Genomic DNA, 22,709 nt, shown 5'->3' with positions numbered 1-22,709 from the left:
GCAGCCACGTCGAGGCGGACGTCTCCGTGACTCGGGGACCCGGCCTCAGAGCTGCAGCTGTCCTGTTTCAGGGGCTCTCCCTACAGGCCTTCACTTGGACCGCGATGGGGCTGGTCGGGGCAGGGCTCCCCGGTGGGGCTTTGGGGGAAGGGTGGCTGAGGAGCTGGTGGCCGATGAGCCCCAGGTGGGGAGTCCATGTTCCCGGGGCAGGCGGGGCCTCACCTGGAGCAGCGGGCAGCTGGGCGGCTTCCGGTGGAGAGAAGGGGCCGCAGGGGTCCTCCGGCACACGGGTCTCCATCCTGAAAGCACATTGGTGCCGAGGTCCCAGGGGGCTCCCAGGAGAGGGCCCCATCCCCCTCGGCCCTGTCCCCATGGCTCGGGGCCTCCAACTCCCCCTGAGCTTGACACCCATGCCTGCCACGAGTGCCCCTCGGTGGCGGCAAGGGCCCATGTTTAGGGGGTTCTGGCCTCAGTCCCCACGGGATCAGGTCTGGGGGGGTGTTGGCTTCTGAGAGGCTCAGGGGCACGTGTTCCCTGGAAGCCCCCCCCCACTCCCCCCCACTGGATTCTGGCCGGTTCCCCAGGTGGCGTCTGAGCTTCCACAGACGGGGTCAGACTCAGGAGGGCGTGGGGGTGGGTTGAGGGGCACTGAGGCCCCGGTCAGGGTGAGGGGCACCCGGACAGAGTGGGTTTCTTCCAACCGGAAGACGGGCATCTGTCTCCACGCCCCAGGTCCCCAGCCCCTGCCCGCGGGTCCCCCTGGGCCCAGGCAGCCCCCCAGACCGCATACTTCTGCTCCCTTGACCACCAGCCTTCCATCCTGTGGGGCTCCTCCACAGGGCTGCTGGCCAGATCCAGCCCCAGCTCCAGCCCTGCTCGGCTGAGGCGGCCTTCAAGCACCTGTCGGAGGAAGACCACAGCCAGAGTGCAGCCAGTGCCCCTAAACCGTCAGTCCCCGCCCCTTAGCCGTGGACGAAGCCCTGTGCTCCCAGGACTGCCATAAGGAACAAAGACCATCCCCTTACAGAGGAATCCAGCCGGGAAGGGCCAGAGGCCCCGTCCCATCAACTCCGCCATCTGGTGGACAGGGTGGCCCCGCCCAAAGCCGCACGGTAGACCCCGCAAAGCAAGGCCAGGCCCCCACTCTGCCTGCAGCCAGGGCAGGACCAAGCCTCGACTCACGCTGGCTTCCAGGGGCCCGCAGGGACCCCCTCCGCCCGGGCAGTTTGGGCTCTGGAGTTTCTGTACGCAGCTGTCCGTCAGAGGCCGGGCCTTCTCTGCTGGCGAGGGGCTGGGGTTGGTCTGGGGGTCTCCTGGGAGGCAAAGGGACTGTCAGCACTGAGGGGCACAGAAAGGGGGCCATGGGGGCACAGTGTCGAGGAATTATGAAGATCAGCCTCGGGAAAGGGGCACACGCCCTGAGCTGGGCCCTCACTGCACCGGGGAGCAGACGGAGGGAGGGGAGGATGGCCTCCGAGCCCGCCCACCCCACGCCGCCTGGAAATGTCCGTCCAGGTGCAGCCAGGTGATGCTCCTGTGGAGGTGCGCTGTGCTCCCAGACACGGAGCGGGAGGTCACACCACGTGTAAGGCGTGCCAGGACGCAGGTCTGTCTGACCTCAAGCCCGCTGCTGCCCCCAGTTGCCAGGGCCCACTGACAGAGTGCCCATCTGTCCTCCGCTCCCACCGCCGCTGCCGTGCCTGGTTACCTTGGCCCACAGGGCAGTGGCTCTCTGCCAGCAGACCCCCCGCGTCAGGCCAGCTGCTGGCCGCAGGTGCGTCCTCTCCCCACACAGGCCTTGGAGGAGGCCGGTGACTGTCCGCAGCTGAGGTTGCCTGGGGGGGCGTCCCGTCCGCCTGCTCGGTGAGAAGGCTGTAAGGCAGTGCGTGGGGGCTGTGACTGCCTACCTGGCTGTGCCCTCCCCGGGGGACAAGCCCTGACCACGACATTCCACGGATGGAACAACGTGCATCACATCCAGGGGACAGCTGTGGTTGGTGGCCCAGTGGTCACCACCCGGGTGCAGAAAAACAGGTCCTGGGCCCTCCCCCCAACGCAGCTTCCCAGGCAGACGGGGCCACTGCCGGGGGCCGGTGAGGCGCAGGGTTGGTGCTGGGGCATGATGGGCCGATGCGTCTGTCTGTCCCCCAGCACTCGGTGCTCCATCAAGAGTTCTGCGTGGGAGGGGCGCCTGGGGGGCTCAGTCAGTTGAGCGTCCGACTTCGGCTCAGGTCATGATCTCACAGTTCGTGGGTTCGAGCCCCGCGTCGGGCTCTGTGCTGACTGCCAGCTCAGAGCCTGGAGCCCGTTTCAGATTCTGTGTCTCCCTCTCTCTCTCTGACCCTCCCCTGCTCACACTCTCTCTCTCAGAAATAAATTAAAAAAAAAAAAAAAAAAGAGCTCTGCGTGGGGACAGACCACCGGGTCCGCCTGAGTCCCGGGAGGCCGCATGCCCAGCCCCGCTGCCATGCCCTGGGCACACTGACGGGCATCGGGAAACCGCCCCCATGCCAGCCTCAAGGAGGCGGCTGGGGGCAGGTCTCCTGACCCCTGGACAGAAGGTCAGTGCCCACAGAGGGCCAGCCGGGGCACGGGCCACTCTCTCCGGTGCGGCTTGACTGGTTTCTGTTACTTTCTCCGCAAGCACTAGCTACAGCTCACCCGGGGGGTGCTGGGTACCTGCCCCCGGGTTCATACCCACGTCGGGGGGTGTACAGGGAGCAGCGTTGCAGGGCCTTCCTCAGCGCCTAGAATCTGGGGGCCTTTGCAGGGGGAGACGACACAGGGGCTGGAGCTCTGGGCTCTCGGGGGCGAGGCCTGGGAGGCACCCGTCTGCGCCAGTGTGTGCCGGGTGCAGGCCCCTACCTGGCCCCAGGAGCAGGGACCTGAGGACAGACAAGGGGCATGTCCCTGAGCCCATCACCGCCCCTCAGAGCTGCCACAGGAGCGCAACAGGCTAACTCAAACTGGACCGGGCCCCTGGAGCCCTTTGAAAGGCTTGCTGCCCCTCCCCACCCCTCCCCATGCTCTGTCTCAGGCCAGAAGCCCGGGCGGGCAGAGTGCAGGGGCGTGGCTCCACAGGCAGAGCTCTGGGCTGCACCTGGGCCCTGGCCCCCAGGCAGCTCTGCTGAGCTCCTCGGGGCGGAGCAAGAGATCGACAGGCGCCTCGTTCTCTGCGTAGCTTGGCCCCAGCAGACCATGGGAGGTCGGCGGTTAGAAGACGTCTGAAACCTTCCCTACGTGCGCACAGCCTTTCTGTTCCCTACCTTTCCAGCGGTGACGGCGCATGGCTGCTGTGATGAGGACAGCCAAGGAGGCCCCCCCGCCCCCCCCGCCTGTGCTAACGCCCCCCCCCCCCCCGCAGCCTCGAGAACAAGCTCCTGGGCACCAAGGGGGGGGGGGGGGGGGGGGCGGCTCCTCTGTAATTAGAGTCTGGCCGTGGGCAGCCGGCCCTGGGATTATTTAAACTAAGACAGAGGAAGGAGGCGGTCCCAGCGCAGGCGTGTCTGGAGGCTCTTGATGGGAAAAGCAGCTTGCCCTCTCCCACGGCGAGGCTCTGGCTCAGGAGGCACTGCTCACCGGGCTCCCCCTCTGCCCTCACGGTGACTCAGCCAGGGCAGGGCCCCTCTAGTGTGCCGGGAGAGGCCCTTCTGCTGCCAAACGAGCCCAGCAGCCACGTGGCCAGGCCCGTGAGAGAAGGCCCGGTCGCCACAGCTGGCAGAAGGGCCCCATGCCAGCCTGGGGGGTGTTCCTGGCAGCCAAGTGGCCACCCAGGTGCTGCCCGCTGCCCTGAAGCAAGGCCTGTCTACTTGCTTTGTCTCGGGGATGGTGGCAGCCCCGTCCCCAGTTAACAGATGAGACGAGGACACCCCAGGGCCACACCCCGGCCAGCAGCACAGCTAGGAAGGAGCCAGTGCCTGCCTGTGCCCCTCCCGCTGGACCAGGGCGGCTCCGGCCTCCGCCCACATCCCCATGGGCCAGCCAGCCGCAGCAGGGTCCCCTCAGTGCCCCCAACACACCCCTCCGCTCGGCAGGGCTGACAGGTGCAGGGCCCAGCAGCCGTGAGCACGGGGCCACGAAGCACAGAAAAGGGTTTTAATGGTGAGCACCGGGGCGGGGTCCGCCCAGGACAACTCACTGTTGGACTCGTAGGGTCTCAGGGCTTGTCCGGGGGCAGTGGCTGGCAGAGCTGCCCGGCCTGGGAGGTGTCGAGGGGCGCGAGGAGCCCTGTGCGGGGCCCTTCGGCTGCAGACTTGCTTTGGACTTCTCCGTCTGAGTGGTCTTGACTCCGAGGCCGGAACTCTAGGAGAGACAGCCCGAGGGAGCTGGCACGGACGCGCGGGGCTCGCTCCCCTCAGGGAAAGTGGGAGGCAGCTTCACGCCAGCGCGGTGCCCAGCGTGCCCCACAGGGCGCTTTCACCCGGGAAGCAGGTGGTCCTAGCCCCGCAGGGGCCCTGCATCCCGTGCTAACGGCCCGAGGCGGGGGCAGACACAGGCCGGGGAGTCCTTGCCCGAGGCTGCCCCGGGTCACTGAGCTCACATCCAAGGCCGTGCTCTGGTACCAGGCAGCCCTGGGTCACCTCTCCTGCAGGCCGGCCTGGGGTAGGGAAGACACCTCCTCCTGCTCCCCCCGCAGGGCGACTGCTAACCAGAGAACCCAGTTCATTCCGTCCCCATCCAACCAGGTGGGGCCACAGCGTCTCCAGCGCAACAGAGGAAGCGCTCAGGCTGGGGACAGCGGCCCTGCTCTGTGTCCACACAGCCCCCTCCATGGGACAGGCGGTAGAGACGGGGAGCTGGAGCAAGGATACCCTTGATGCTCGGGGTCCCACAAGGGGCTGCCCCCCAGGAGCCCAGGCCGCCTCTGCTTCTTGCCTCAGCCCCCACCTGCCCCGCCCCGCGGTGAGTACAGCCCTGGCCCATTCCGGGCTCTAGCCTCACCTCCCTCCTTCCCACTGGGCTTCCCTCCTGCACCTCTGGGCCTGGAGCAACTTCCGCTGCGGGGGCTGGGGGGGTGAGAATTCCTCCTCCAGAGCCCAGTCGGGCCACTGTGTCCAGGAAACCTCCTTGGGTGGCCCCTGCCTTCTATTTGCACCTCTCCTTGTCCCTCCCCTCCCTGGGTCACAGGCATTTTTACGAGGGACAGTCCCACAGAACAGCCAGGTGACGACGAGCATTTCCCGGCCTCCAGCCCAGGGAGGGCGCCCACCTGAGGCAGCCTGGTCCGGGCCTGAAGCTCCCGCCGCAGGTCCGCCATGGATCTCTGCAGTGAGACGATGTCTTTTTGATGCTGCAGAAGAAGTTTCCTCTCTTGGTGTGAAAACAGGTGGATGTTCCGCAGGGATCGGATTTCTCTCTGAACCAGCCAGAGAAGACGTCAGCAACCCCCCCGAAGCCCGCACCAAGGCACACATTGGAAAGAAGCGTGCGTGGTCAACAGGATGAGGGGTGTCTGGGGGGGCAGCCGGGCTCCGACGGGGCTTCCCTGAGCCCCTCCAGACGCGCCGCCCTTCTCGTCCCGTTCAGCGTGGCAGCCCACGGGGGGCTTAGCAGGAAGCAGGAGGGAAGGCCGGGTGTTGTGCCCTGGGCAGCCCAACCGAGATTAGCACAAGCCGGCTGCCCTCCTGCCCTCCCCCCTGCGACCCTCCCTCTCTCCAGGTTCTGGGCACTGCCCCCAGCCCCTGAACTTGTCCCTTTGTTAAACTGTCCCCATCTGTCCTCTGGTCCCTGCTTTGTCTCTGGCGGCACATCCTTCGGTGGCCACCTTGCCTGGTGCACCTGGGGGGTGGAGGCCTTCCTAGAGGAAACAGGCTCGGAAACCACCCTGAGAACCTCCTCTGTTGAGCTGGGTGCCTTGCGCAAGCCCTAGTGGCTGGGGGCCCGGACCCCGGCCTCCCCCATAGCGGCTCTGCCTGCAGCACGGAACCTCATTGCCATTGATAACTGGACCTCCTCACAGCTCACGGTCAGGGTGAGCCCAACAGATGGTGTCACCTGCACTTTCGCCTCTGGGTCTCCTCCTGTGGCCCCCAACACCTGCCATGCCCCACATCCACCACCTCACCTCCCTGGCCCATACCGGCCATCTAGGGCGGAAGTTTTCCGCCAACCCAAAGTCCAGCACTACCCCTCACTTCCCCTCTGAGAATCCCTGAGTGAGGCAAGCTCCCTATATTGAGCCCTGGTTTCTTCATTTGCATAAAGTGGGGGGCGATTAACACCAGTCCCCACCACATGGCATGCTGGGACACTGATGAGATCACCAGCACAGCGGCCCCTGTGCCCATTTTCCAGGCAAGGAAACTGAGCTGGGAGCGGCTAGGGAGCCTCTTTGCAGTGGTACACATTCACCCTGGTCAGTGCTGACTGTACTAAAGTCCCTAAAACCCCTCAACAGACACTGCTGTCCCTCTCCCGCTCATGAGGCTCCAAGAGGCCATGGGGCCACACCCCATCCAGGCCACACCGCTCCCACCCCTGCCACTGGGCGTTCCCCATGCCCTGCAGGGTCCTGAGCGGTCCTGGAGGGTGGTGAGGGCTGGGGACTGATCAAGGTGCCGTGCAGAAGGTCCACATTCCCAGCTTGAGGGTGGCCGGACCAACCTGGTGCCGGTCACCTGCCCACCGGCCGGGCTTGAGCCACCCTTACCTGCTCCTGCTCAAGCTTCCTGAGCGCCTGCTCTTGCCTCTCTGCCAAGGCCGCCAGCATTGTGTCCTTCCCCTTGCTGCACAGACACCTGAGAGGGGACGCAGGGCAGGACTGACTGTCCACCTCGGGTCCAGCAAGGGGGTGTGAAAACAGGCCAGCCAGGTGGACCTGGGGTGCCCCCCCCCACTGCAAGGCTCTAGGAGGCGGTGCCAGGCTCTAGGGGAAGGCCGGGGACCCCTGGGGGCCTGTGGCTGATCCAGCCTGTCACTGCCCACCCACTCTTCACGACCACTTTCGGGCCTGACACACGAAGGGAGGGCAGCGCCTCCCACCCGGGAGCTGTAGCCCACCCAAGGGGTCCCCTGGGGAGGGGCGCGGGGGCCCATCACGGGATAGAACTCCCGCAGACGGCTGGGGTGAGGGCAGGGGGTGGGCCTTATATGGAATATGCGTTCGGGAAGCCAATGAGGGAAAAGCAAGAAGCTTAAACAGAGCTTCCTCCCGGACACTGCGGCCCCACTTCCAGGCATTTCCTTTAAGGGGCGTGTCTCCTGCGTGGCCAGCGGAGGCCCCACCACGGGGTCTTGAGGAGCTGTGCGGTCAGTCGGGGCGGGGCCCCGCGCCCCCCCCCCCGCACGATCCAGCGGCTACACGGGCTCCGAAAGCTTTCGTGACTTGCGAGTGGAAACCCAGGTCGCAGGACAGCGGGGCGTGAACTTGGACAGCTGTAAAACAGCCCCGTGTATCTCCCGCAACGAGGGCTGGCACGACAGCCTGGAAAATTCGCAGGGGCTGTCTGGGGGAGGTGGGACTACGGGTGCTTTAAATGGTTACGTGTTTGTTTTGGGGACTTGAGTGCCTTATATAACTTTCCGCAAACACCCATTACTATCTGCTTCGGTTCGGGGTGTTCCCCGCAACGGGTGCAGGAGTCGGGCGGGCGGGAGGCGGGGCCCGGGCGGGGGCGGGGCGACCCGGGGCTGAGGGGCGGGGCCCGGGCGGGAGGCGGGGCCCGGGCGGGGGCGGGGCCGCGCGTGCGCTCACTCTCGCTGATGCTCCAGCCAGGCCAGCTCGGTGAGCATCTTCTCCTCCAGCACTTTCTCGCGCAGGCGCAGTATAGCGGCCTGGTGCCGCGCGCGCAGCTCCTCATCCCGCAGGCTCAGGTCGAGCATGTGCAGCGTGAAGCGGCCGAAGGCTCCGGGGTTCGTGCTCCAGGGCCCCGGCAGGCTCCGCTGCGGCGGGGCAAACCGACCGGGCCGGTCCAGGACCAGCTTCGCTGGGCGGCAGCGGTGCCCAGCCTAGGGGAGGAGGCTGCAGCCCTCCCAGACTGCGCGCTCCCCCCCTCCCCTAGTCGTGCCTCCTTTTCTGGGGCGGGGTACCCCCCACCCGACTGTGAGCTCTCAAGGGCAAGGCGGGGTCCGCATCATCTTGGTCTTGTGCCCAGCCTGATTCAGGCTGAGAGGATTGAGGAAAGACTGGGCCACCTGCCCTGAAATGTGCAACCTGATGGGTGGGGGCCAGCCCTGCCTGAAGCACTTTGCTGAAATGCCTGCTTTCACCTACCACACCAGGCAGAAGGAAGGGGCTTGGGCAGGGGTCAGTTGGAAGGGTAGGAGGTGCCCCCCCCCCAGCCCAGGATCTGCAGCAGAGATCCTCTGAGTGCCGGCTCTAGGAGAGGGGGTCTCAGCGCCTGTCAGCTCCAGGCAGCTGAGGGAGTATTTGGGTCTAAAAGCTAATGCCAGTGCCTCCCGTGAACCCCCCTCCCCAGAGTACCTCTCCCTGTACCTGGTGGTTGGGGTTGTCCTGACCGTAGACCCTGGCCAGAGGCAGCTGGGTGGGGGCTCGGGCTGGGCTCTCTTCCTGCCTGAGCTCTGAGGACAGAAAGCAGTTGGTGGTGGGGCCGTGTAGGAGTCCTGGGCAGCCTGCTGGGTCACATAAGGGCTCCGGTGGCCTTTTCTGCAGGACGGCCTCTCGAAGGTAGGAGGTCTGGAGTAGTTTAATACCCTCCACGTACGCACAGCTTCACCCCAGATCTTCACAAGGCCACACCAGGGGGGCTTAATTGTCCCTTTTGTCCCGATGTGAAGCTGCGTGGAGCCCACTGATCATACAAACGACCAGACCCTGAGGGGCCTCGGGATGACTTGGTCCCACTGCCTCACTTTGCAGGAAGGAGAGACTGAGGCCCAGAGCCGGAGCGTGGCCCCTTCGAGGCCCAGCATCACGCCGGCGCTGAGGCTGCAGGTGCTTAGGCAGCTGTTGGCCTTGGCCGCTGCTAGCTGTCCCTCTGCCCTGGGTGGATGGAAAAGGGACTCTATGGTTTTAGAAAGTTAACTTGAGGACTTGTGCTTCCGGCCAAGAGAGTAAAAGGGAGCGGATCGTGGATTTACTGTGCCACTAAAAATGACTTCAGGGGCACCTGGGTGGCTTGGTCGGTTAAGCGTCCGACTTTCGCTTAGGTCATGATCTCGCGGTTCGTGGGTTCGAGCCCCGCGTCGGGCTCTGTGCTGGCTGCCGGCTCAGAGCCTGGAGCCTGTTTCAGTCTGTGACTCCCTCTCTCTCTGACCCTCCCCTGCTCAAGCTGTCTCTCTCTCTCTCCTAGAAATAAATAAAAAAAACATTAAAAATGACTTCAAAAAGTAGCAAAATAGGGACGCCTGGGGGGCTCAGTCGGTTAAGCGTCCGACTTCAGCTCAGGTCATGATCTCACGGTTCGTGAGTTTGAGCCTTGCGTCGGGCTCTGTGCTCACAGCTCAGAGCCTGGGGCCTGCTTCCGATTCTGTGTCTCCCTCTCTGCCCCTCACCTGCTCGCACTCTATCTTTCTCTCTGTCTCTCAAAAAAAAAAATAAATAAACATTTAAAAAAGCAGCAAGACAAAAAAAATTACTTATGTATATGCATGCACACATATATGAATCTCCACACATATATATGTGCAAGAACAATTGTTCAGAGCCTGGGCATCAGGCCATATAGCACAGTGATCCCTGAGACAGAGAAAACAAATTAGGTGAGACCCCTGATTGCCCCAGCTTACTGCCTTGGGAGTGTTTCTAGGCTGCACTGCAAGAAGGGGAAACTGAGGCAGAGCCTCTTGGACCCCCAGAAGAGACGAGATGGAGCTGAGAGTCTGGAGAGACCGAGGCATCTAAAGCTTGTGGGAAAAGGACCAGAGAGAAGACAGCTACACTGAGTGAACCTGGAGATTTGGAGCGTCCCCCACGAGCGTTCAGTGGGAACTGGCAGTAAAAGCATGTGAGGAAGTTCTCTGTGCTGGGGAGAGAAGCATCTGGAAGGAGCAGAGCCTGGGGGCTATGCCTGTCTCCCCTAGCTGGGCTGGAAAACCTTGTGATCCACGGGTCTCAGGGCGGGGCACACAGAAGGTCCTGCCTTGGTCCCAGACTGAGCCCTCCTTCAAACCCACCTAACAGATTAGGGAAACAATACCAGGAAGGCTTCCAGAACAAAGCTCACAACTGTGTGTGGGGCTCCCAGCAAGGTAAACGTCAAAATATGCGTCAGGCGTGCAAAGAAGAGTCATGAGCTATAACGAGAACAATCAGTTGAAACTGACCCAGGTGGTAGAATTAGCCAGACAAAGACTTTAAAAGCTGTTATAACTTGGGGGTGCTGGGTGGGGGTTGTTAGTCAGTTAAGCATCCAACTTCAGCTCAGGTCATGATCTCACAGCTCATGGGTTCAAACCCCACCTCGGGCTCTGTGCTGACAGCCCAGAGCCTGAAGTCGGCTTCCGATTCTGTCTCCCTCTCTCTCTGCCCCTCCCCGGCTCATGCTCTGTCTCTTGTCAAAAATAAACAAACATGGGGCGCCTGGGTGGCTCAGTCGGTTAAGCATCCGACTTTGGCTCAGGTCATGATCTCACAGTTCATGGGTTCGAGCCCCGTGTCGGGCTCTGTGCTGACAGCTCAGAGCCTGGAGCCTGTTTCAGATTCTGTGTCTCCCTCTCTCTTTGCACCTCCCCCGCTCATCCTCTGTTTCTATCAAAAATAAATAAACGTTAAACAATTTTAAAAAAAGCTTTTATGACTGTATCCCATGTGTTTAAAAAGTTAAGTAGGATCATGGATGATATAAAAAATAAAGTGTCCAAATGGAACTTTTAGGCATGAAAACCCAAATACCCGAGAAGGAAAAGACACTGGATGAGATTGACAGATCAGTCTCTGCAGAAGAAAAGAGTATTGAACTTGAAGGCACAGCAGTGGGAACTCTCCACAAGGCAACACAGAAGAAAAAAGAAACAAACATGAAGAACAGAGCCCTGTGAGCACGTGGCTTCAGGCATCGTAACGACCCAGCGAGTGGAGGCCTGGTGACCAGGAGACGGAAGACACTGCAGCTGAACATCCCCAAGCAGGAGGCACATGATAAACCCACAGGTGCCCGGATGGCAACGCACCCCAGCACCAGACACATAAAGAGAAAGTGCATGCAAACGCCTCGCAGCAAGTAGCTCCAAGGCCGTAACAGAGACAAAGCTGTGACCCGAGGAAAGGGGGAGAAGAGCGAGGCTGACAGCAGCTTGGGGTGAGGGACAGCGCAGCCGGAAGATGGGGGCGCCTCTGCCAGCCGGAGGGGGACACCGTCCGCCGGGGCCCTACACTCCGCAAAGGGTATTTCAGAAACACAGATGAAACTAGTTTATCCTTAGGCACAGAAAAGCTACAAGAATATGTTGCCAGCTGCCCCACGCCGGGAGTGTTAAAGCAGGTCCTTCAGGCAGAAGGCCTGCGATCCAGGGGCGGAATCCTGTCTACACAAAGCAAGAGGGAGCCCCGGGAACGGGTGTGCACAGACTCGCTAAAAGCCGCCCAGGTGTTGAGCATAGTAACGAGGTATCGTGGAGTTCAGGAAAGCCCTGGGTGAGACGCAGAGGGCGCCGGGAGAGCCTCTCGTCACTGCCTGGGCCGTGCGCCGCTGTGTGTGTGTGTGTGTGTGTGTGTGTGCGCGCGCGCGTGCACCGCTGTGTGCGCGCACGTGTGTGCGTGTGTGTGCACACGCGCGCCGCTGTGTGTGCGTGCGTGTGCGTGTGTGCGTGCCGCTGTGTGTGTGTGTGTGTGCGCGCGTGTGCGCACCGCTGTGTGTGTGGTTTTGAGGACTCTCACCTGCAGGGGCCGACTTCCCCTCCTGATTCTGCTGTCCTTCCTGAGGGTCCTGGGAGGGCGCAGCCGCGGCTCTGACCTGGGTGGGGTGTGATCTGCGGGGGGCAGGGTGGGGACCACTGGAGCACAGCCCCCCTCACCAGCCACAGTGCCGTCCCCGACACCCTCCGTCTTCTGTGTTGGGAGGTGGTGGTGGCCCGCCCCCCTCGGGCCCCACCTGGGTCTGGCTGTCACGGTGCTCAGACAAGTCGCCGGCTCCCCCCACTCCGACGCCGGTTTTGGCCTGGCCTCAGTGGAGTGTTTCCCCATCAGCTGCTGTAAGAACAGGAAGGTGGGGTGTGTCGCGGGGGCCCCAACCTCAGAGGCCTCCACGGGAGGCTGACGGTCCCTCCCTGCCCCCCAGACAGGGCTGGACGTGGTGGGGTGGGGGAGGGCGGCAGGTGCCCGTGGACACAGAGCAAGGCCAGGGCTGGAGCGCCCCAAAGTGGGGGGATCAGATGGCCGGGGGGCTGGCCACGAAGGACACCGGGAACCGTAGCCCCGCGTCCCGGCTGCAGCGGTGGTGGTGCTGGGAAGAAGGAGGGGAAGGAGAGGGAAGTGGGGGCCGGGCGGGTATGTTGCCCACACACACAGGCACATGCCAGGCTGGGCCACCCTCCTGGGAATGCCTCCCCAAATGCACTATGAGTGAGTCCATCCAGCAGTCCCCTGACCAAAGACACAGAGAAGAGAAAGCTCGTCATTGCCCCAGGGCTGGATGCCGGGGTGCCGTCCCAACCAGCGAGCGCGGGGCACGGGGGTGGGGGTGTGTGGAGACGTGGGTCCCCTTCCCCTCCCGGCAGGGCTGTGAGTGTCCTGCACATATCAGCTTGTGCACTCGGACGGAGAGCCCACAACCTGGGTGCCACTCGGGACACAGGCAGGTGGGGGCCCAGGCGGTCGTCTGTCCCCTCAGCCAGGCGCCCCCAGGTCAGCGGTGGAGCAGAGCGTCCCCCGAGCATCTGCGTGCGGCCGCTGGCTCTCCTCTCCCGGGCACCGGCAGGGCCCCCGTTTCAGGCAGCACTGTGTCCACCCCCTCCCCGGCTTGACCTTCCACGAAGGCAGGTGGCCCCCCCCCCCCCGAGGAGGGCCACGCGGGGCCCCTGCCCGTGAAGAGCCCGGCTGACCTGCAGTCGGTGCTTGAAGAGCAGCTCGTCCAGCGCCTTCTGCGTCTCCCACACCTCCCGCTCTGCCCGCTGCCGGCCCAGCTGCGGGGCCGCCGAGCCCCGGGATGGCTGGGGGGCCTCAGGCTGCTGCCCCCGTGCTCCCCAAAAGCCCTGAGCCCGTGAGGGCATCATGGTTCCCAGAGCCATCTCTGGGAATGGGATACTTCTCGGAGGGGTGGCCTCGAAAGCCCCCACTCGTGGCCCCCCCCAGCCCGCAGCTTGCCCCCCTCCCCGTCTCTTCCTGGGAGACCCTCGGCCTGGGCTGCCTGTCCCCCACTGCACGCTCCCCTCCTTTCTGCCCGGCCTCCCCCTGCGGGTCGAGCTGTCTCTCACTTCCTACAGCCCTGCTTTGGAGCCTCTCTGCTCAGCCTCGGGGGGCGGGGCTGTTCCCAGGGCCCCCCAAGGAGGCCTAAAGGGGACACAGCTGCCGTCAGCCTCACAGAACGGGGCGGGACACACCTGCAGTGACTTGAGAAAGCCCAGGGACTTCTGGGGGATGCTGGCAGGGTGCTCGGAACGCCGACCTGTGGAAGCCGCAGAGAAGGGGCAGGTGAGCGGCTGCCAGGGAGAGTCCCAGCGCGACAGCCCCTTCCCGAGCGTCCAGGGCAGCGAGGGCCGGGGCAGACGGCCGCGGCCCCAGGCGGACGGCTCTGCCTGACCCTCAGCCACCGCCCGCGGGGAGCCGCGCCTGAGGCTGCAGAGACAGCGAGCGGGAGCCGCGAGCGGGAGCCGTGAACCCCGGCTTCGCCAGCAGGCAGGCCTGGGCTGGCCCTGCGTTCGCCGGTGCCCTAGAACAAATCACTAGCCCTTCAGAGCCTCGGTGGGAAAAGCAGAGGTTCCCACCTCCCTGGTGGTGAGGTGACCCGACACAGGCTGGCTGGGTGGCCGCGGTTACTACCGAAATCATGACCACAACCGGCCGGGCGCCTGTTAACACAGGGGCATGGGGCCCGGCGCGGAGAGAAGGGGCACGAAAACCGCAGCCTCCGCGCCTGGATCCGGAAGGCCCCAAGGGCGCCTCTTTCCCTTTGGTCACCCCAAGGGCCACTCGGGCTCTGCACGTGATAGGTGCTCCTGGACCCCCTGAGGCTGCCTCTAGGGGCGATTCCATGGTCGGAGGGGCGGCCGGCGGGCTCCCTCCATGGCCTGCCTCCCGTCTTCTGGGCCTGGTGCTGGTGGAACGGGGCAGAGGAAGGCGTCCGGTCTGTGGGTGGCTCTGGGGTGAGCCCCTCCGTCGTCGCTGGCCAGGGTGCAGGAAGAATACCGACCCCCAGCCTGCGCTCGCCTCCCAGATCCGAGCACTCAGCTTTTCCACGGCTGGAGCGGAGCGACTGACCCAGCCCCTGGGCATTGCCACGGCAGTGAGAAAAACTCTGAGGCTCCGGGGCCAGGCGGAGCAGCTAGGTGTGACCTGTGCTGAGCACAGGCCTGCCCTCCCCTCCCCCTGCCAGCCGGGAAATGAAGACGCATCCGGGAGACCCATTTGAAGTGTCTCTTCTGAGCCAAAGTTCCCTCGAGAAGGAAAAATCCTCTTTTGCTTTTGTTTTGTGGCCACTGAGAGAAGCCGAAGCTGGAGAAGATGCCCGGGACCCCCGAGGCGCCGCCAGCCTGAGTGCGCACCCACTTTCCTGCGGGCACGCGCGAGGCTTGAAGGCTCGGGGAGGGGTGTTCCTTGTCACCCCCGGCCACACCGCGCCAGCACCCTAGATGGTCGCCAGGGAGACACGGGCTGCGAGCCCCTGAGCTCTGAGCGGTGGCCTGGGGGAAAGCAAGCCGTCCCCGAAATGGGCATGTGACGGTGATTATAGTGGTGAGCATGTTTGCAGTGAGGGATCGGGGAGTCATCACCTGAAGCCAGAAGGAGGCTGATAGGACCCGCCGCGCGGGGTGGGAGAGCCACTGAGCCTGAGCTGGGTTCCCTGCGGGGCCACGGCCGCAGCCGCCGGCTGCCACACATGTCGCTGTCATTGTAACTTAAATGAAAGGGACGTCAACGTCACATTCCACTCCTCAGTCCCACTGGCCCCATTTCACTGGCCAGACGGTCATTTATGGCTAATGGCTGCCCTACTGGATAAGCCAGAATGTTGAATGCTTCCCTCTACCCAGAAGCTTCCACCGGACAACGTGGTGCTGGATGGCGGAGTCTCGAAAGGCAGTTGTGCGGGCCAGCGCTGGTCCAGCGGGATAAGCTGGGTTCGAATCCCCGCTCCGCCATGGGTCTGGCTCGAGGCCATGGTGCCTCTTTGAGCATCAGACTTCTGCATAAGCAGGGGCTCAGGGACGGGCCTGATCCCAGGCACAGTGAGGCCAGCGAGACCCATGTGTGGCACACGGTGCCCGGTCTGGGGTGCTCAGGGCGCTCAGTTCACTCCTGCTCTTGGCAAACATTCCCCAGGCACATGCGCGTGGCGGCCACTGGCTGGAACAGCAGTGAGTTCTCGCGGCCTGCAGAGCAAGTGGGACCCCGCTATCGGGGAGGCTTCCTGGAGGAGGTGTCTGGCTGGAGCCGTGCTCACTGCTTGGCTTCGGGCTACTGGAGATCCTGCTCTCCGCCACACCAGGCAGGAGCAACTCAGGTTTCCAGTGACTCGGGGGCCGCCCGCAGTCCCAGGATAAAGAGATCCTGCCAGAGAATTTCAGTCCGCACACGGAGAGACAGCCCCTGCCCTACAGAGCGTGTCAGGAGGGACGCAGGAGGGACCGAGAGAGCCGGGGCGAGCCTCCCCCGCACGCCGTCCGGCTCCCCGCCTCCCGGAGAGGCAGCCTGAAGGCGGAGCCAGGGAGAGGAGCAGGTTTTCCTGCAAGGCCCGGCAGCTAGCCTGCTGCGGTTCAGCCTGTGGAAGCTGCCGGAGCCCCAGGCCAACAGCTCCTCCCCAACCAGACCTCAGAGGCTCTGGAGGGGACACTTGTGGAGGTGGGCACGGAGCAGGGGACTGAGACAGTTTTCAAGGTGACAGCTCTATCCTGTCTTTCTCTGGAAGCGGTGTGTGGGAGGCCTGGGGACACAGCCGGCTGGCATAGGGAGCCCTTTAACTAGGCCCAGCCCCTTGCCGGGCTGAGAGGTGCCTGCAGAGGGAGCAGCTCTGCAGGGAGGTCCATCCTCGCCCCGGTGTCCAGGCTGCCCTGTCGGCCCCATGAGGGAGTCGCTGAGGAAGCTCACACTGGGTGCTGTGGGTCCACAGCACAAGTATTTTGTCCTTCCAACCAGTGACTGGTGGTTTTCCCTTCGGGATTAGAGAGGGTCCCCTTCTCCGCCCCTAGCTGTGCTCTCACGCCCCTCCCCCCAAGGCCCCCTGCCTCACCCCCCAGATGCAGACCATCTCCTGGCACCCACACCCTGGGCAGACATGGCTCGGGGAGCGAGTGTGTGGGGCGCACATGTGCCTTGTGTCCCAGGAGGGGTCATGCCCCACAGCTGCCCAACAGCAGTGAAAGTAGAGAGCCCGCAGTGGCTGTCCTCAAGGTCAAGTGCTTTCCGCTCAACTCCGAGTCCCCACATCACCCCATCTGATGGTCAACAGGGGTAGGGGGCACCTGAGCTCTCCCGGCTTCCCAGAGCCTATAGCTGTGCCCAGATCCCGGCAGTGGGTCCACTGAGTCTCCGGGCACCCAAGACCCTGGGTGTGGAGGAGATGGGGGGCCTCCCCACTGTCCCCCAAGGCCACCGAAGCAGCTGCCTCCAGGTCCACACCCCAGCCTCACTGCAGAGACTGTGGTGCTTGCGCCCGGCCGAGCCTTTCAAGGGGACTCTGGGACTGTGGCCTCCGTAGCGGATGTCCCTCCCAGAGCAAGGAGCCACCCTGTGGGGACACTGAATGGGGCTGAGGGGTAAGGAGAGGGCTGCCCCTGTCGGAGGGAAAGCGAGAGCCTGACCCTTTGTAGGACCTGGCCAGGAGGCAGATGGCCCCATGCGACGGGGGATCACCCATGACTCTCACAGCAGCCAGCCGCCTCCCCCCCCCCGTTCAGCCAGCCTTCCAGAAGGACAGCAAGGGGTAGACAGTGCTGGCACCTGTGTCCAAGCCCTGGTCACAGCTCGTCCCTGGGCCGCTTGCTGCCCCCTCTGGGCTGCATTTTCTGGGGCTGGAAACACGGTGGAAATCTCTACCAGCTTCCTGGAAGATTCTCCTTGTCACTTATCTCTCAGAACCTGACATGTGGTGTGCCGTCACCAAGCATCTCCTGATGCCTGCCCCGCACTAAAACGCAGGTGCTTCAAGGGCAGGGCCTGATCCCGGGTCAGCACCGGGCACAGCGGGGTCAAGGGCATGGCTGATCCCGGGTCAGCACCGGGCACAGCGGGTCAAGGGCAGGGCTGATCCCGGGTCAGCACCGGGCACAGCGGGTCAAGGGCAGGGCTGATCCCGGGTCAGCACCGGGCACAGCGGGTCAAGGGCACGGCTGATCCCGGGTCAGCACTGGGCACAGCGGGGCCTCAGTGGGGACAAGTTGGAAGAGCAGAGACCAGAATGAACAAATGAATTCAGGGGCAGGCAAGGCTCTTGGTGCCTCGGGAGGCTAGGAGAGGCAGGGCCGGGGGTCAGGCTCCCCGCAGCCCCCAGCACAGGCTGGAGAGTCTCCCAGAGCAAGAAGCAAGGAGGTGGGAGCGGGCTGGCCATGGGATGGGGGGAGGGCACAGACCCCTCCTCCCTCAGAGGGCCCAGGCCATGAGCCCAGCGGGCCCCCTTCCACACACCTCCCCAGCCGCTCAGTCCCGGTTCCCAGCCGCTGCGCCAGGACCCCGCGGCTCATCCCTGAGCACCCGGCACGCCCCCACAGCCCGCCCACGCCCCTCAGCGCCGGCCCTCGGCCGGGCCAGGCACCAGGCAGGGCCCTGCCCGGCGCGCACCTGCTCTCTCGGTCACGACAGAGGCGTGGCAGGAGCACAGAGCAAGCAGCTGGGTCCCGAAAGCCTCCAAAAAACTTTAATACTGTTGCGTGGATGCTCTCCACATAGAAAAGGATCTCTCTACACCCGCAGGGCCTCACCGGAGCCTCGGGCAGTGGAGGGGGTCCCCAGCGGAACCCCCCGGCCACCCGACCAGCCAGCCCAGGGCCTGTCTGCGGGCTCGCCCTTACCGCAGCTTCGCAAGGTCCAGGGCGTGACCGAGCGGGCCCCTCTGGCCGGCGGCATCTCCTCCAGCTTCAGGGAGCCACAGGTGGCGTCTAGCATGGCTGTCGCCCCGGGTGAGCTAGGGACACGCAAACACACGTGTGAGCAGGGTGCGGCAGGGAACAGTCCATGAGGTCTGAGGCCGCTGGGGTCTGGGGGGCAGGGACCCGGGTTCTTTTGGCCTGAACGAAGCGGCTCTCAGACTCACAGTGACCAGGGCCGAAGCCCAGGGCCAGAGGCCTAAGGGGGAGAGGGGGATGGGCCCGTGAGCAGAGCGCCAGGATGGCGGCAGCGAGCAGGCGGCACCCACAGATCCACGCCGGCAGCGTCCCCCAGCTCAGAGGGCGTCAGACCCAGGCCCGGGGGACCAGCAGCCCTCGGAGCACGGAGGCCGAGGCTCAGCTGCTACCATCACTGCTACCATCACTGGACGCTGCGCCCGGGACCAGAGTGCCCTTTGCCCGGAAGCCTGTGCCTGCTCTGGGTCTGCCCCACGCCGGGCCCTAGGGGGGAGGCGGCCATCTGGGAACGGGGGACACGGGGCCTGCTCATGTCTGTCAGTCCCTCCCTCTGTCATCTGCTAAGGAGCTCTGTCGCCAGGCCCGGAGCGGAGCAGGGCAGGCATGCCAACCCTCATCACTACCTGCTCGTGGCCCGAAATGCTGCCCCGTCCCAGGGAGGGGCCCAAGCCGGCCAGGGGACTGAGGCAAGGGTCACACAGGCCAACTGGCTGGGAAACCTGCCTGCCCTTCGGGTGAGCTAACCCCTTACCCACAGGCTGGCCGGCACTAGCATAGGGCGGAAGGTGGGGCATCCCCCGAGCCCAGGAGACGGGGAGCCTGTGTCGGCGGGGGGGGCTCAGCTCTGCCTCACTTCACATCTCTTGTCAGGGTGTGGCCGTCTGTGCCGGCACGGGGACTCAGGACCCCTGGAGTGACTAAGGACATACTGCAGGCCGGGGAGACGGGGGGGGGCGGGGGGGCTCCAGCAGCCACGTGTTTGTTGAGCACCTGCTGCTGGACCGCCCAGCCCCCACCTCTGCAGCCCCTGGCCCTGCAGGGGAGATGGTGTGGCAGAGGGTCCCAGAAAGAGGAAGCAGTCCTGGGGGGAGTCGGCAATGGACGGGCCCAGGGGCTGAATCCAGGAAGACCCGTGGGACATGGCAGGGGGTGCTGCAGGGTGCCTGCCCATAAGGGGACAAGAGGGACCGTCACTGCAGGGGCCTCTCATCCTGCTCCCTCCTACCCCCTCCTGAACAGGACGCCGGCCCCACTGAGTGGCTCTCCTCAAAGGCTAAGTTCAAGGCCATTGCCACCAGTGTCCCCCTCAACTGTCTGGGCCAAGGGTCAGCAAAGGCTCCTCATAAAGGGAAGAACAGGAGACATTCAGGCTTTGCAGGCCACACAGACCCTGCCTCGTGGACACAACGCTGCCATTTGGCCATGACAGCAGCCGCACTCACTCTGTAAAGCACGAGCGGGGCTGTGTGCCAATAAAGCTTTATTTAGCAACACGGGCAGCGGGCCACGGGCTGTGGCTTGCTGGCCTCTGGCCTAGACTTTCCAGGGCAGTGGTCCGCGGACCCCAGTGTAGCGCGTCCCCAGCAGGACAGGCCCCTGGGCCCGGCCTAGGGTACTGGGTTCGGGAGGCGGGGGGCGGGCCAGGACTCTGCATTTCTAACGAGTCCTCTGGGATCAGCATGAGAACCGCTTGACTAGGGAATGGGAGTAGTCGAAGAACCCTGGGCTCCTGTGTCCAGCCCTGAGTCTGGCTTTTGGCTTGTCCTCCCATGAGCCATGTGATTTTGGCAAAGTCACCCGTCTGGGCCTCAGATTTCCGGTCTGTAAAATGGGAGTGGGAATACATCTCACGGTGTCCTGAAAGTACTGCCTGAGGTGCAGGGAAGCCTGTGGGTAGCGGCAGGCACCCCACCACCCTTCCTTCCAGAGCTGGGGTGGACGGGCCCTTGGAGGGCAGGAGCGGGTGCTGGTGATGGGCTGGGGCCCCAGCCGGCACTGAACCCCACGGTCCCTGCAGGGAGAGGACGGTGGCGGGGGGGGGGGGGGGGGGGTGGTCCCACCCGGACTCAGAAACTCAAAAGCTGGCCTGAGAGGCAGCAGATGGGCCAGGCCCTGGGTCTGGAGAACTTGGGGGCCACAAGCTGGACGGAGCTTTGACCTTCCTCCTCTGACTCCACCACAGAGAAGCGAGCAGGGTGGCAAGGGCTGCCCGGCAGCTTTTCTGGACACACTGAGGGGCCAGCAAGCCCCTGGGCCCTGATCCCACAGCAGGGTGGCTGGGTCGTCTAGGGCACGACTCAGCACTGCCTGGTCTGGGAGGGAGTGGGGGGGGCGGGGAGGGGGCGGGTATGGGAAGACACATCGCCCAGGTGTGGGGGTGCCCTGGGTGGGAATGCCCTGCAGTCACGTGAGCTGCTGGGTGCAGGGCCCCTGTGGCCATCCAGCAGTGGGACACGCAGATGTGGGGTGTCCCTGGGAGCCCGGGGGCACCCATGATTAATGTCTGAGAATTCTCTCATCCCCGCCTCTCCTCCAGCTCGGGGGATGGGGGGGGGGAGTATGGCTGGCCAAGAACCAGAAGCCCAGCCCAATGCTGCCCCCTACTGGCAGTAATCATTCAGGTCCACCAATTGGACGGAAGCTGGGCGGTGGGCGGGGGTGGAGGGAGGCCCCCGCACAAGACAGTACAAGGGTCTGTGGCCAGGTGCTCCCGAGAACACAGACACGGGACACAGGAACTGGGCGGGGGGACACTCGACCAGCCGCCAATCACACGGGAAGGTGCGGCTGACGGTGTCTGCTAGGCCGGGAGCCAGTGAAGAGGTGTGTGGGGAGGGGGTGCATCCCGGGGGCCGCCCACCCATCAGCGGGGGCCTTGGGTCAGGGGCCCACCGCCCACAGCCCAGCCAGAGAGGAGTCTCTGGGCTCGTTCCCCCTGCCCTGGCCAGCACCGGAGCCAGCAGGCCCCGACCCAGGCCGGGGGGCTTCTCACGGTGGGGTCAGGACTGCATCACCCCCCCCCCCCGCCAACCCAGCTGCACCCAGACTGCTGTGCACCCCTGTGCACGGGCTGTGCGTGGCCAGCGGCTCACCCGGGGCGCGTGGAGGGCGCAAGCTCACCTCCTGATGAAGGGGCGGAGGGCCTGGAAGGCATCCATGTTTCTTGCTAGCCTGTTATCCAGCTCCAAACATTCGTCTTCCGTGAAAGCTTTGGAGAGATGGACACCAGGCTCACTCCCCGGAATGGGCAGGAGGGGAGAAACTGCCGGGGGGGGGGGGCAAGGGAGAGACACCCCCAGCCCCACGTCAGGAGTTCTGGCGGGCTGTGTCTGCTTTCTTGCCCGTCTCTGGCGCAGGGTAGGGAGGTGGTGGGCACAAAAGCCCCAGGGCCAGGCCTCACCCCTCCACAGCTGGGGCTGCAGCTGACGGAAGATTGGCCTGTGGCCGGGCTCAGCCAGGACCGCCCCCTACATCCTTTCAAGTGGCCCGCACACCCGCTGTGGCATTGTCATCGGTGTGTCCCCTGCGGGGAGGGCGGGGTCCCCTGGGCGCTGCTGGGGCTGCGGTCACCTGGTCACCTACCGTGAGGCTGGCTGTCGCGGAGGGCCCCCGGGCTCACGCTCTGACGCCGCTCCCAGTCCGGGCTCCACGACAGCGTCTTGCTGTCTGAGAAGCAGGGGGGTGGGACGAGGGGCCAGGCCTGCGTGTCTGCCCGGTCCCGGGCTGTCCCTCTGCCCCTGCTGGGCACCAACGTTCCGGAGCAGACGGGGGCTGGGGGCGAGGGGGCAGCAGCCATGCTGCTGGGCTGTGAGGGTGAGGGGCCGGCCACCGGGTCCCCGAGGGCATCCAGTGCCTCCGACTTGTACAGCTTGGCCGTCAGGATGTCGATCCGTTGCTTCAGGATGTTGGCCATGGTCTCCAGAGCCTGTAGCCGGGCCTGCTTGTAGCGGAAGTGCAGGGGCCCCGACATGCCCAGGTGCTCGCTCTCCTCGGGGTCCAGGTAGATGCACACCCCTGGGCGCGGGTGCTGGGTGGCGAGGTCCTGGAGCTTCAGGGGGCCCAGGGAGGAGTGGGCCGACATCAGCATGGGGGCGCCGTCCCGGGGGCCGCCTGTCTCCAGGCTCTCAGTGCGGTTCAGGGCTCTGTTCAAACACAGGCAGAAGCTGCAGGGAGAGAGGGTGGAGGGGTCAGGACTGGTGCCTGCAGCCTGGGCGGTGAGTTCGAGGCGTGTAACCAGGGATGAGCATCTGTGACAAGGGCGTCCATTCACGGTGACTGTTTATGGCTTGGCGGGATGGCTCCGGGGCGTCTATACAGCCATGGACCACACCCGGCCGTGACGGAGACCCAGCAGCCAGTCTGGGGTTTAACACCAGAGCCGAGGCACCAAAATTAAAAATAGATCAAAGTCCTTCAAAACATACGACTCGTGTGCATCAAAGGGCACAATCATGAGTGAGAAGCTGACCTGCAGAACGGGACAAAGTTATTAAAATCCACATGTCCTGTGAGGGTCAGAACCCAGAACGTATAAGGGACACCTGCCACTCAGCATCTACAACCCACAGAGGACCTGAGTGGACATTTCTCCGAAG

The 22,709-nt window shown here is 64.4% G+C and overlaps 1 protein-coding gene across 1 annotated transcript in view; it reads right to left on the bottom strand.

Annotated features, from left to right (window-relative positions):
- CCDC187 (coiled-coil domain containing 187) overlaps positions 1–22,709 on the bottom strand; it is a 37,069-nt gene that overhangs the window by 3,126 nt on the left and 11,234 nt on the right. Inside the window, exons 8-23 of the mRNA XM_039219657.1 lie at positions 21,697–22,277; positions 21,235–21,379; positions 17,952–18,173; positions 13,438–13,672; positions 12,940–13,089; positions 11,991–12,088; positions 11,777–11,868; positions 8,435–8,520; positions 7,694–7,881; positions 6,650–6,737; positions 5,210–5,356; positions 4,139–4,302; positions 1,709–1,872; positions 1,183–1,313; positions 791–900; positions 223–299 (exon numbers count right to left, since the gene is read on the bottom strand). Coding sequence (XP_039075588.1) covers positions 223–299; positions 791–900; positions 1,183–1,313; positions 1,709–1,872; positions 4,139–4,302; positions 5,210–5,356; positions 6,650–6,737; positions 7,694–7,881; positions 8,435–8,520; positions 11,777–11,868; positions 11,991–12,088; positions 12,940–13,089; positions 13,438–13,672; positions 17,952–18,173; positions 21,235–21,379; positions 21,697–22,277 — 2,678 coding nt within the window. The remainder of the gene's footprint in view (positions 1–222; positions 300–790; positions 901–1,182; positions 1,314–1,708; positions 1,873–4,138; positions 4,303–5,209; positions 5,357–6,649; positions 6,738–7,693; positions 7,882–8,434; positions 8,521–11,776; positions 11,869–11,990; positions 12,089–12,939; positions 13,090–13,437; positions 13,673–17,951; positions 18,174–21,234; positions 21,380–21,696; positions 22,278–22,709) is intronic.

Source organism: Hyaena hyaena, unplaced genomic scaffold (genome assembly GCF_003009895.1).
Source record: "Hyaena hyaena isolate Hyena2069 unplaced genomic scaffold, ASM300989v1 scaffold_823, whole genome shotgun sequence".
Lineage (NCBI taxonomy): Eukaryota > Metazoa > Chordata > Mammalia > Carnivora > Hyaenidae > Hyaena > Hyaena hyaena.
The sequence above is the reverse complement of the archived record's forward strand: the minus strand, read 5'-3'. Positions and strand labels throughout refer to the sequence as shown.